Source organism: Danio rerio, chromosome 12 (assembly GCF_049306965.1).
Source record: "Danio rerio strain Tuebingen ecotype United States chromosome 12, GRCz12tu, whole genome shotgun sequence".
In the NCBI taxonomy this organism is placed as follows: Eukaryota; Metazoa; Chordata; class Actinopteri; order Cypriniformes; family Danionidae; genus Danio; species Danio rerio.
The window spans coordinates 33,812,204-33,826,099 of NC_133187.1; the positions used below are offsets into that span (position 1 = coordinate 33,812,204).

At 37.3% G+C, this 13,896-nt stretch overlaps 1 protein-coding gene and 1 non-coding gene across 10 annotated transcripts in view; one reads left to right on the forward strand and one right to left on the reverse strand.

Annotated features, from left to right (window-relative positions):
• The window catches only part of grin2cb (glutamate receptor, ionotropic, N-methyl D-aspartate 2Cb), a 133,771-nt gene that overhangs the window by 12,041 nt on the left and 107,834 nt on the right, over positions 1 to 13,896 (reverse strand). For all 9 annotated transcript variants that reach the window (XM_073918598.1, XM_073918600.1, XM_073918604.1 and 6 more), the window contains 5 exons: positions 9,103 to 9,271; positions 4,719 to 4,872; positions 4,053 to 4,178; positions 2,315 to 2,544; positions 59 to 219 (listed from right to left, as the gene is read on the reverse strand). In XM_073918598.1, the coding sequence (XP_073774699.1) occupies positions 59 to 219; positions 2,315 to 2,544; positions 4,053 to 4,178; positions 4,719 to 4,872; positions 9,103 to 9,271 (840 nt within the window). The remainder of the gene's footprint in view (positions 1 to 58; positions 220 to 2,314; positions 2,545 to 4,052; positions 4,179 to 4,718; positions 4,873 to 9,102; positions 9,272 to 13,896) is intronic.
• mir2196 (microRNA mir-2196) lies at positions 129 to 238 on the forward strand. The gene has a single exon (NR_034279.1). It is a non-coding gene; the product is annotated as a microRNA mir-2196 (primary transcript).

Sequence of the window (13,896 nt, forward strand, 5' to 3'; positions counted from 1 at the left end):
GCGCTTTGAGCTCTGGCACACTACCACACACACATAAAGTGTTATCGCTGAAGCCCACCCTGTCTTAAGGCTGTTGAGAGCTTCTTCCACTCCCTTCTGGTTGTATTTGATCATGTGGGTGTGCATGTCAGGGTAATTGCTTCGAATGTTCCTCTCTGTGCTGCCATTTGGGACCGTTCCGAAGCGAAAGGGAGGATAATGTTCCTGGGGTTTTTGAAACTGAAACAAAAAGTAATAAATGGCATTTCAATCATTTAGCTGAGGCCCGAAACAGCATAACCTTAATAGTGTAGATCAACTCAGATTACACAGACATCACATCGAATGACCTACTGCCCGGTGGGTGTGACCTTGGAAAAAAAGATCAAGGAGCTAATTATTTTTATTTGTCTTCTCAATGATTATTGCATTTTTATGGACTGTTGGCAAGAGTTGACTCATATTTTCCACAATGCACATTGGAGCTACTAAAGTTTGGCCAAATTTTGGCAAAAATGTAGGTTCAGGGCTCAATTTTAAAGTCAAGAACACAGATGTATGCATTATATATATATTAGGGATGTAACGGTATTGTAAATACCGTTATACCGCAATATTAATTTTTTTCGATATTACCGAAGTCGCATGACTCGGTAAAACTATAGGTCTTCTGAGAAAATTTGCTCAGGCGAATGAAGCGAACGGGAGGTAGCTGAAACTACATTTCCCATCAGCCCAGGCGTGGCCATAATCCTTTGCGGTCTGTTGTCGCTACAGATCCAGTAATGCGGAAATGGAGTGTGCTGCTAGTAGCGGAGATGAAAAAAAGATGGAAATGATCGAACCTAAAGCGGGTGTTGTCGCCGCGCGCGTGCTGAATAGCGGTGGTGTCGCGCGCGTTCTGATCAGCTGTGTTGTGGCGCGCTTATTGTAAAGCGCCGAGGGGGGGTTGAGCGCGCATATTCAAGAGAGGTGTTGTCGCGCGCCTACTGAAGGGCTGGATTGGACGGAGGTTGTGTCGCGTCGCGGGGGCACTTTTGATCGTTTTGGAAGGGCATTTTCTATCCAAGACTAAAAAGGGCATGTGCACTGCACAGGTTGAGCCCTATGTGTGCACGTGCCTGCAAGTTGGGGAATACGACTAATAACAGTCATGGGGACTGCAGAAACACAGCACACTGTTCAGATTGATGCAGACATTGACTTGTACCGCAAAGAGATCTCTATCTCACTCATGGTTTGTCTTCTCAAGTGGGGGAAAGACAATGCACAACGTTACCCCACTGCTGTCAACCTGGGCCAAGTCATATCTCTCTTGTCCCAGAAACCTCAGTCCCAAATGAGAGGGTTTTTTTCTGTTGCAGGGGACATTGTAAATACCCAGAGATACCAGCTTTTACCAGATTATAATTATATGATAATTTTCCTTTAAACCCATCTCTATCTAAGTGAGTGAGTGAGTGATTAAATGTTGAATGTGGTGAGTTTTCAACAATACTAAATTGAAACTTTATTTTTTTACATGGTTTAATAATTTTTTGTTATTAAAATTGAAGTTAGTGTTTCAAAGCTTACAGAAAGATGGCTAATTTGTATGTCATTGACACTTTTGGCACGTTTTTGGAGTATTTTCAAAAGTTTTTTTTTTCCTGTAAATGATTCAATAAATACCGTACCGTGACATTCATACCGAGGTATTACCGAACCGTGAAATTCTGATACCGTTACATCCCTAATATATATATATATATATATATATATATATATATATATATATATATATATATATATATATATATATATATATATATATATATATATATATATTTGCGTCTAGTGAATATAAGCATGGCTCCAAGAACTTGTGTTAATGTTTCTATGAATGATTAATCTGTTGTCGATCTTCCCTTAGGTCCATTTCATTTCTCATTTCAGTTTTGTCGCTTACAGCGTTGCTTTATGAAAAATAATCAAATATTAGCAATCAAGAAGTTTTATAGACAGGGAACTTTGAAAGGTGCCAATTTATTGATATCTCAATGACAGTTGTGTTTTGACATAGAATTTTAGTCCTTTTTGACAAGAATGGATTGCATGTCATATTAACAATTTTTGTAATTGCTTAGCTCCTGTGTAAAAAGTTATTATTTTACAATATTTAACACATGAATAAAACATACAAAATATGCATACTAGATATGACAAGGCCTTTCAGCTTTCAAGAAGTCTTTTTTTGATTTTGTCATAACTGCTTCTACACACACAAAACACATCAAAAGGTCTACAAATGCAGCTCTGCTGTCATGCAGCTCATTTACAATTACACACAACTCACCTTCTTGTCACTAAGCCCAGACACTGTGTCAATGTACTGCTCTTGGATCATGAAGGCCGCTAAATTGGCTGTATAGCTGGCGAGGAAGATTACAGCAAAGAACGCCCAGACTAGGACCATAATTTTGCTGGTTGTTCCTTTGGGGTTTTCAATAGGAACAGAGTTGTTGAAGACGATTCCCCACAGGAGCCAAACAGACTTCCCAATGGTAAAGGTTGGACCCCCAGGGGCTATAGAAGAGATCAAATCATTTTTAACACGACAATTCTAAAATGCTTATACTGTAAATATATTTCAGTTGTATCAAATGAACTGAATCGAGTATGCATTAAGCTGATAAAAACTTATAGCACAGACATGTAATGTTCCAAAAATGTATACTTCAAGGCAAGCTTTAATTAAAATTTCTATTCATTAAAATGGGGGTGGCATAGTGGCTCAGTGGTTTTCCTCACAGCAAGAAGGTCGCTGGTTCAAGTCCTGGCAGGGCCAGTGGAGTTTGCATGTTCTCCCTGTGTTTGTGTGGGTTTCCACTGGGTGCTCAGTTTCCCCCACGATCCAAAGACATGCGCTATAGGTGAATTGAATAAACTAAATTGGCCATAGTGTATGGGTGTGCGTGTGTTAATGCGAGAGTGTATGGGTGTTTCCCAGTACTGGCATCCGCTGCATATGCTGGAATAGTTGGTGGTTCGTTCTGCTGTGGCGACCTCTGATAAATCAGAAACTAAAGGTTGTTTTATACTTCTGCGTCAAGCATACGAGCTGGCGCCGACACTGACGCGCACCTCTTAAAGAATGCAACTACACTTCGCAACGACGCATAGCGCAAGCTCTGTGATTGGTTGGCTAGGTAATGGTGATGATGGTGGGTGGTGCTGAGAGCTGCGAGCTATAACTTTAGTTTTGTGTTCATCTCATAATTAAAGTTGTTCCAGTTCCCGCCTCTTAATTAGTGAGTTTTAGCTGCTTGTACATTAAGGTAGCATTCAGAAAAAAAACACCCATACAGAAACTCGAACCAGAGGAGCACAAAATCATACTGCCTGCTAATGCTTTGAAAGTGTCATTACAGAGAAACGCAAACAGCACATAGAAGTATAAATGCACGACTACGTGTAAGGCGGGCTCCTTAATACGAAAGAAAATGAATGAATGAATTCATCAAAACTCAATTACTGATTTAAAAAATCACCACTAAGACAACAAAACAGTTTTAAACATTTAGAAATGTATGCAATAAGCATATTAAATAGTTTTGAAGGGTTTGTGACACTTATGTTTTTCCTAAATAAATGAATTGGAGACTTTTAAAGTATTTAAAAATGAATATTTCATAAAAAAAAATTAACTTGTTATTTTTAATTCACATAAGTACATCATCCCATACTAGAGTTTTTTTTGGGGGGGGGGGGGGGAGATTTCCACTGAATTAGACAAAGATCAATCCACACTGCCAAAGACTTTCTTTTCTCGTTCCACCTTGACATCGGTTCTTAATGTGGTTCTTGTGTCTCACACACAGCCACAGAAAAGCCAAGCAATCAATCAAAGTCAAATTAGCAAAGCGACAAACGTTAATTAAACCTCCGAAAAATGACCTTTTACACTAGGAGACAAGTACACACCCTGTCAGCTCAGTTTATGTGGATTGATTAGGCTGCTTCCACAACTATTCTTCCTCTTAAAGAGCTTTGTGCCTCATAGAGAGAAGTGTGTTTGAAAAACCAAGGCTGACCTTTGGCACTGACAAGGCTCCGGTTGTAGCCAACAGGGCTGAAGTACTCAAAGACGAACACGGTGACTGCCACAACAGTCAGGCACATTACGAACATCATAACCCACACGGCTGGACTGTAAGGCTCTGAAAGACAAAGACAGATGGGTTTTGGTATCTCATTGAAATGGAAAAATTAGCTGATTAATTATTAATTACTTATTAATTTTTGTATTACATTTATTAAGTCAACATATAAAGGACGACACATACACTCAATTTACAAACACAAAATGAACATACACAATGACTACCTATTTACAATATACTGCAACTATACTATATATGATATTTATATAACAACTTTAACCGTTAAAAGCTATTAGTAACTAGTTAATTAAATTTATAGTAACTAATAAAGTTGTTGTAATTAATAAACTTTTAATAATGTGCACCTTTTGTAAAGCTGCTTTGAAGCAATAATTATACATAAACAAATAAGCTTGAATTGAATTGAATAATTAGTTTATGAAGTTGGAGATTCTGTCGAAAAACGCCTGTCCTGTCAAGGATTTGTTTTCAGTTGAATCCAACAGAGGCATAACATCTTAATCTAATCACAACCACCGCTGGTGTGAAATCCTAGCCTGTGCCCTTGGAACTGGACCGCTAATGATGGCTGCTTACCCAGGAAGGCAGAAGGTGAGACTGTTCCATTGCTTCTGGCCACCATAACACTGATCCCAGTCTCCACGAATGGCACTGAAAAGTCAACAATCTCTGAGCGCTCCTCGTTGATGGTTAGAGAGCCAATAGCCATATCTGCACGTTTGTAGAAGACCTTGAACAAGGAGAAAGTGAATGAAAGTATGTGGAAATCTGTGGTATCCTGAAATAATGAAGGCCCATGTGGACCACACATTTGGCCAGCTGTGGATGAACATTACAATTTACATTCATGTACAAACTTATAGATATTTATGTATTTATTCATGTACAAACTTATAGTAATGCATTCACATATCACACATCATTGGGAAGTAGGCACATTTGGACGTATCACTTTTAAGGGTAACATTTTAGTTTACCAATTCTCAATATTACCTTTTGGCTTATTACCTGCTTATTATCAAGATACTGTCTGTTTATTAGTACTTGTAAAGTATGATACTATTCATTCTACCTAATGCCTAGACTCAGATACTCGCTTTCTGACTATTAAGCAGTGAATTAGTACTTTATTTTATTAAAAGTCTCTAATGGTTTATTCTAGGTGCAGTAGGTGATTGTCTTCAGAAGCATTTTTTTTTTGCTGGTTGAAAGTCTCTCCACATTCCAATAGCAATGATTCAAGTAAATGATCCAAATGTATTTATAAGTATTTTTATATTCTGTGTAAGGCATAAGACTAATAATGGTTCATTCAATTAAAAATTGTCAGGCTGACAATACAAATAATTCTGATAAGAAGCCCAAACTGTCTGTCAGCAAATGTAGATTTGTACATCTGCGCATCCTCTTTCACACAAATCTGCCATTTGTGCATGCATGCATGTTCCCGCACATGAGCGAGAGAGCGAGAGAGAGAGAGAGAGAGAGAGAGAGAGAGAGAGAGGGAGAGAGCGGTAAAAGCAAATGCTGAATCAAAACATTAAAATCCTGTTACTGTATTGATTGTTTTAGACATGTAACAGGTAATGTTCTGTTTTAAACTTATTTTAGCTACACAAAGCTTATATAGATTTAGACAATTGTTGACAGTTTTTGTTGTTTTACGAATGGGTTATATGCACAGAAGTGTTGTTCAGCAACTGAAATCTTCTGATGTGACTATTTTCAGTTTCATAAGGTCCCTTTTACAACATTGATAATGTAGATTTTTTTTAGGTTAACAATAAAACACCAGTAAATAGAGCTATTCCACCTAGCTTGCTTTACTGAGGTAAAGTTGGTTTTCACATCACATTGGTTCATTTTGAACAATGACAAAATGCTCCCTAAATTGTTTACCATGCTAATCTGAATATTCAGTCTGAAATAGCATGTAAGTATGGCTTAGTAATAAGTGTAAATCCTGCACTCTTGACAGCCAAGCACTAAGGATACAGTAGTTGCTTTAGGACAAAGCGCGTGAGAGAGTGAGACCAGCTATCTTTGCATGCATGAAATATAATGACAAGGTGTGCTTGCTACACAACTGAAAATCTGCTAGATATAATACAGTTTTCTGTTTGGAATTGTAATATTATAAAGTACTTTAACGTTTTCTAACTGGTGAATGACATGATCTAGTAGTCTCTGTCATCTTGAATGTGCATGTTTATGATATCAGTAGGCGTGCATTTGGACGACAGGAGTGGAACTGTGTTTCAAAGATATTATGCTAAGATCTGCTAAGTTGGCAGATCACCTACTGCACCTTTAACAGCAAGACATGTATCATAAAATATAGTGACTGATATTTTTTTCTTTCTTTTATTTGTTTAAAGAAATCAATACTTTTATTTTGTGAGGATGCATTAAAACTGTACAAAAATTACAGTAAAGTTTTTCATCAAATTTTTACAAAAATGATTCATCCTGTTTTTCCTTTTATATTTATTATATAGGGCGTCACGGTGGCACATTCGGTAGAACGATCGCCTCACAGCAAGAAGGTGGCTGGTTCAAGGCCTGGCTGGGTCATTTGGCATTTATGTTTAGAGTTTGCATGTTCTCTTAGTGTTTGCCTGCATCTCCAAGTCCAAAGACGTGGTAGAGGTGAATTGGGTAAGCTAAATTGTAGTTTATGTGTGTGAATGAGTGTGTATGGATGTTTTCCAGTGATGAGTTGCAGTTGAGTTGATGAGGAAGGGCATCCGCTGTGTAAAACATATGCTGGATAAGTTAGTGGTTCATTCCACTGTGTTGACCCCAGATTAATAAAGGGACTAAGCTGAAAAAAAAGAATGAATTTATTATATACAAAAATGAGAAAAGTTTCTTCAGTTCCAAATTGGCACATTAAAATGATTTCTGAAAGTTACTGAAAATCTGACATTACAGCAAAAATAACATCTTAAACATATATTTTTTTAAATTTAATGGAATAAAAAAGTCTTATAACCCAAGAATATGTTTGAATAGAACATTTTAAGAGATGTAAACAAAAACAATGGTCCCAAAGTATTTACTGTTTTACATTTTTAATGTCCATAGCTTCCAAGAATTCAAAAAGAGCCACACATTGATAAATAATGTTAAGATAGCTGTTTTACCATTATTCACTCATTTTCTTTTCAGCTTAGTCCCTTTATTAGTCTGGGGTCGACACAGCGGAATGAACCGCCAACTTTTCCAGCGTATGTTTTAGGCCAATGGTTCTCAAAGTGGGGGTCGGGACCCCCCGAGGGGTCGCGGGACAATGAAGGGGGGTCGCTTGGTGATTTCCAAAAATCTATTTATTTTTATTAAACCATAAGAATTACCATATTTTATCCATAACCTACTGAAGAGAAAAAAATAGTCGTTTATACCATATAGTTACTATGGTAGCTTATAGTTACTACTTCTATTGGATTGCAACCCCTGGGGTAATTACATTATATTAAAGACACAGCAATAGTGTCAGATGCAGCAGATTTCATAACACCTGGTAAAACTTTGTTGCCCATTTACAGCTCTCATACATTAAAAAAATTAAAAGAATAGACTTGGGTCCATTGGTGTGTGTGCTCCATTGCATGCAAGGTTTCTGTATTTATAAACACCTCAGAATATATTGGGGGTCGCGACTCACTGGCATTGTCATTTTGGGGGTCGCGGCCTGAAAAGGTTGGGAACACCTGTTTTGGGCAGTAGATGCCCCTCCAGCTGCAACCTATCTCTGAGAAACATCCATACACACTCATATACTACAGACAATTTAGCCTACCCAATTCACCTGTACCGCATGTCTTTGGACTGTGGGGGAAACTGGAGCACCTGGAGGAAACCCGCGCAAACGCAGGGAGAAAATGCAAACTCCACACAGAAATGCCAACTGACCTAGCCTAGGTTCGAACCAGAAACTTTCTTGCTGCGAGGCGACAGCACTATCTACTGCACCACTGCGTGTCCTGTTTTACCATTAAGTTATGATTAAATTCCCTCTTGTTACAGTTATGAAATAGTTTGATAACTAGCAGAAAATGTTCATGGACCAATGACATGACCACATTGAAATGGTCAATAGTTTATTGAGTAATATATATTGTCTCAAAACAAGGTATAGAGACCTTTAAATTGTCAATCAAAGTCAAATACCCACAATAATAATTATAATTTTGCATGTACATCACAATTAAGACTGTTGCTACTGTTTTCCAGATTCTTCAAGGAATAAAAATGGACATGAACCGCTAGGTCTGTCATCACACAACTGGTAACATCGCAAATTAGTGTTGACAGATTTGCTTTGCCATCACACGCAAGCAGTCTCTTGAACGGAAAAAAAAATCCTCATACAGCGCTCTTGTCAGCCCCGAGTTTGTCTTGCAATTATATAATAATTATTAATCTCATTTAACGATCTATTGCTCTGGCAGTGTGAAAAGCATTTAAGCCACGTACAGTATGTGAAGCGAGGGTTTTGCTATCTTTAAACTCCTGAGCGTGTGAGCAGATGCAGGTGATGAGAACCGATGAAGTGATCAGCAGCTGTGGAAAACACTTAACCACCGGATTAAGTGACACTACACGCAGCAGGAGGTCACAGGATGAAATGTGTCGAGATCGCATTTTAAAGCCAGTTATGCTTCATGAATGCCCTTAACAAGTTTAGCTGCAATAATTGGAGGTTTGAGGAACTCTGGTAAATACGGAAAGAAAACAGGGTGTGAGTAATGCTAGGTAAAGCGCGTCGACACTGTCATAGGAAGCTGATTTATTTATTTTTTCCGCATCACGCTGTAAACTGTTTTATTTTTACATTCTCAGATGTTAATTTAGCTCATTTCCCATGAGCTCTGAACTGTTGACATGTTTGAAGTGTGAGGGTGTTTATGTGAGAAAAAGAGAGGGAGAGACAGAGAAAAAATGTGCCATTTCATACCTCTCCAATCATCCCATTCCAGACGCCACGGACCATCTTGCCATGTTTCCCATTGGTGACCAGATAAAGGTCGTATGAAAACTTAATGGTGCGTGAGAGCTTCTTTAGGATGTCTATGCAGAAGCCTTTGCAGCAGAGTTTGGTGTAAGGCTCAGTGTGACCGATTATACTGCAAACAAACAAAAAAAAATACATTACACATTTACTACAATGCTTCACACTAAATCTTTCTTTAAAGAGATGCATTAAAAAGGTCATATTTTGGTTTTGGGGGTATCCAAAAACGGGCTGCTATGCATGCGAGGTCAAAAAACAATTCCATTGTCTTATACTTGTATTTATTTTTACCAAATTATCCAACGACTCCCATATGATTAGTTCAGTGATTCATTTGTTCCCAAACCCCTCATTAGCGTGATGCTAATCTAAACTAATTGGTCCGATGACCAAGTCTGTTGTGATTGGTTGACTGTGTTCAGCATGAGACAGAGGGAAACGCCCACCTCGGCTCATCAACATTGTTTTACAAGCTAGAGAAAACAAGGAGGGAACCATTTTAATCGCATTTAGTAACACTTGTGAAATGGATGAAGGTACCGGTCCATGAACTGTGTACTGTAAAGTTCCTGTCAAGCTCTGACAAAGTCCCATACATCAATAGTCTTTTCTGATTCTTCCATTAACAGACGGCTGACAAATGCCCTGTTGCAGGGTAGATTATTGTATTAATCACCAGAATGTTCACTCATTAATGTTTGTTCATCTTCAGTCATGATCATTCTCACACACACCCACACTCCGCTAGCGTTTGAAGGAAAAGCGTGTTCACTTTTACAGAATACAACCCTTCATATTTGGAATTGTTTCGTGTTTACATCGATATGAACAGGCAAAAGATCTTAACGAATAATGAGTCATTATATAATATATTATAAATATTATACAAATACAAATATATATATATATTCCATGCAGTGTCCAACACAGCTTAAAGTGAATGAAAACATTCAGCTGAGGTTCAAATCTCAAAGTGCACCTTTAAAAAAAAAAAAAAAAAAAAAATATATATATATATATATATATATATATATTTATTTATTTATTTTTTTTAAGGTGCACTTTGAGATTTGAACCTCAGCTGAATGTTTTCATTCACTTTAAGCTGTGTTGGACACTGCATGGAAGGTAATTTTCCAAAAACCCATAATAGTCTCTTTAAAAACAAACTAAATAAAGTCAGTGGTAAAGTCACCCAAAAGTGATTCTTTTTTTTAAATTTCATATATTCTGACCCCATGTTTTAACTTAAAGCCAAAAAATAGTCATATGCAGCACTTTCAAATGACTGCTTATGACTTGCTTCAATCAATTGTAACTGCATGGAAATACCAGACAAGCAGATTTTAATAAGGACAACATGTTATTTGTGGGTGACTTCCTTTTTCCAATTATAAACCACAGTTAAAAAGGTTACATGCTTAATAGGGGTTCAGATGCTCCCATTGAACATTTGGCATCGAGGATCAAAGCGTATGGTTCTAGGGCAAAACATATGGTGTGACACACATCTGAAAGGAAGATTATTGACAGAAAGGCTAATTAATTGGAATAATACAGACATGAATATGCAGAGAGGAAATAATCTGTTGCTATAAGAGGATATGAAGATTAAAAAACTCTGCGTACAGAGGTTAAAAATGACACTGTACTGTAAGAAAAAGATCAGTAGAAAAAAAACAAAAATGTACAGCTCGTTTTCTGTCACTTAATTTCATTCTTAAATATAAAAACTATTTGTTTTAAAGTCATCGTGGAATTAAAGTCATTTTTTAAATGGAATATAGTATACAGTATATTATTTTTGGGGAATTCATGTGCCTTTAACATATAATCAAAATAATTTGTCCTAATTTTTTCAGCTACTTTTTGATGACAATGCGAGGACAGGATAACCTGTTGCTCACGAGCACACACCAATAGCAAGCTGCATTCATTCAATCAATTTCAGCACAAAATTTAAATGCGCTCTTACTTTTTTCTCATTTTAGAAGCTTTTACAAGGATATGCAATACAAAATGAAAGACAAGACCAGTGCAACTTCTTCCAATGTAATGGCAGAAATAAAAGTAAACCTCCCTGGCATCAAGAGGTAAACTTGCAGTTTTATGCATATTAGTTTGCACTCCCTCCTCAGAAATGAAGATTCAAATCTTTCTCAAGCTTAAAAGTGTTATATTGGTGCTGTGACTCGGATGGGAAGTTTTTGTAGGGTGAGTGTTATGGAGGCTAGCTAGAAAGAGCCTATAGGTGTTGGCAATCAGCATTTTTAATAACCTTTATTTAACCAGGTAGGTCAATTGAGATCCAGTTCTAATTTACAATGACGATCTGGCCAAGAGGCAACATAAAAAGCAGATATGAAGCAGCTGGGACACAATACAACAACAATTTCACAGATGCAGATACTAACAAATAAATCCAAGGAACAACTAAAAACATGCACAGTGATCTTGTACTATTAACTGGACTTAATTTTGTTGATCGGCAGCTGAGATCGAGTGTTTCAGATAGAGTGCTAAAAGACTCGGAGTGGATCAGCTGTTTAATGGCCCGAATCTCCATACATTACATTCACTGCATGTTCAGCGCAAATGGCCACTAAATGTAAAATTTAACACTGTGTATGATATCGACAAAGAAGCTCGCTTTTACAAAGTTTAAACTGAAACTGCGATGGTCATCGAGAGAATCCTGCTCCACCCCGCTCATATATTGGGCAGGCTGTCTGGCCTGCTTTTTTCCACAAACACAGAAAAATATAAATCGGCGCAAACCGAAACCAAAACATTTAAAGATTGATAGAACTGAGTCTTTTTTTCCTTTCTTTTCTCAGTTTTTTCTTGAGATGCATTTTATTTTTCTATTTAGTTACTGATGACAGCTTTGCAGCTTTCAGCATTTTATAATAAATTGAATGATTTATTATGATCTCATGTTTGTTTTGTTGAAATATTATTTGTTTATTAAATTGACATGCATATAAAAACAATAGTGCAAAATAAAAATTTCTTACTGCAATACTTTATTTTTGTTTGATGCAAACCATAGATTTATTTATCATAAAGTAACAATAGGACTTTTATAGTAGATAACTCACATTCTAGCACATTCAAAGCAGCAGGATAATGAGAAATGGAATTCATTGCTAGTTTTATTGTCATCACTGTCATCATTAATATTTTATAATTATTAGACATTCATTTTGAAATTTGTTAGATAGTTGTTTCTGTTTTTTTTTAAGTCCTGATTGATGTTTTCAAATACAATGAATCCATTAATATACAGTACAATTTGCAGTAGTGCGCAGTAATTTTTGGTGGTTGCTCCTAAATCTTTTCTGGTGCTCCTAAATTTTTGAAGTTGGGAGCACCGGTGCTACCAAGTAAAAAAGTAAATTTTGAGCCCTGTTAAATATAGTGGAGATTTCCCAGTAAGAAATTTGTAAATGAACAGAAACGAATGAATTTGTCAACATGATTAAAGAGAAGGCCGATTTAATAAAGAGTACAGACAGTGATGAGTATTAAATGGCGCTCCAGTAACAAAATTAATTAATTCATTTTCGTTTCGGCTTTGTCCCTTTATAATTAAGGGGTCACCGCAACGAAATGAACCACCAACTTATCCAGCACACGTTTTATGCAGCAGATGCCCTTCCAGTTGCAATCCATCACTAGGAAACATTCATACATACATATACATTACAGACAATTTTAGCTTACCCAATTCACCTATACCACATGTCTTTGGACTTGTGGGGGAAACCGAAGCACCTCAAGGAAACCCACGCGAGAGAACATGCAAACTCCACACAGAAATGCCAACTGACCCAGATGAGGCTCAAATCAGCGACCATCTTGCTGTGAGGTGACAGCACTACCTACTGTGCCATTGCGTCGCCTACAAAATGAATTGCTGCATGGTAAATAACATCCAGTTTGTGAAGGAGAGTTTCTGAAGCTGATCTGTAAATCAATGAAGCATTCTTCATATTATCTTTTGTTTTCAACAGAAGAAAGAAGCTCATAAGGATTTAATACAACATGTGGGAGAATAAATTAGGTAATTTTCATTTTTGCGTGAACTATAACACAAAAAATGTAAAGTGTGATTCAAAATATGGCTATAAACCTGTGAAAATAAATAAACGGGTCCTTCATGCCTATTTTCACTGAGTTTCCTTAGAGTACAGTAAATTTTAGAGCATTTCTCTCTGACCTGAGAAGAACAGCTGAATAGCCCACGCAATTATGTTTAATCATATCAATAAGCTCCTATTAGTAGATAAATACAGACTCCAAAAAGCAAATAAACAGCTGTTTATTTGGCAAACTGCTGCGATTTAAAAAGCCACAGCCAAGAATCGATAGAAACGGTGTCTTGGTTGTGAGCATTCACAATAAAATGCTCAAAACAAAGCAATGGCCTCCATTAACTGTTATATGCTGGAGGCATTGAGCGGAGCAATAATGATACATCACCTCTAACCTCCCCCAGACCTCCTGCGTAATGAGCTGTACGGGGAGTGGACTCGGGGCGGAGGGCCGGCAGAGCAGGGTGTGCGGCACCGGCAGCAACCATAACAAAGAAAGACAAATGAAGTGCTTGGAAAGATGAGAGTCTTCCTCTGCAAGCGGTCTGGACGCCACATAAACAAGTCTCTCCTAGTCTGTCTTACCACCTGCAAACGGTGCTGGCAGTTTGGGTTAAGTGGGCTGTGAATTGAGGATGAG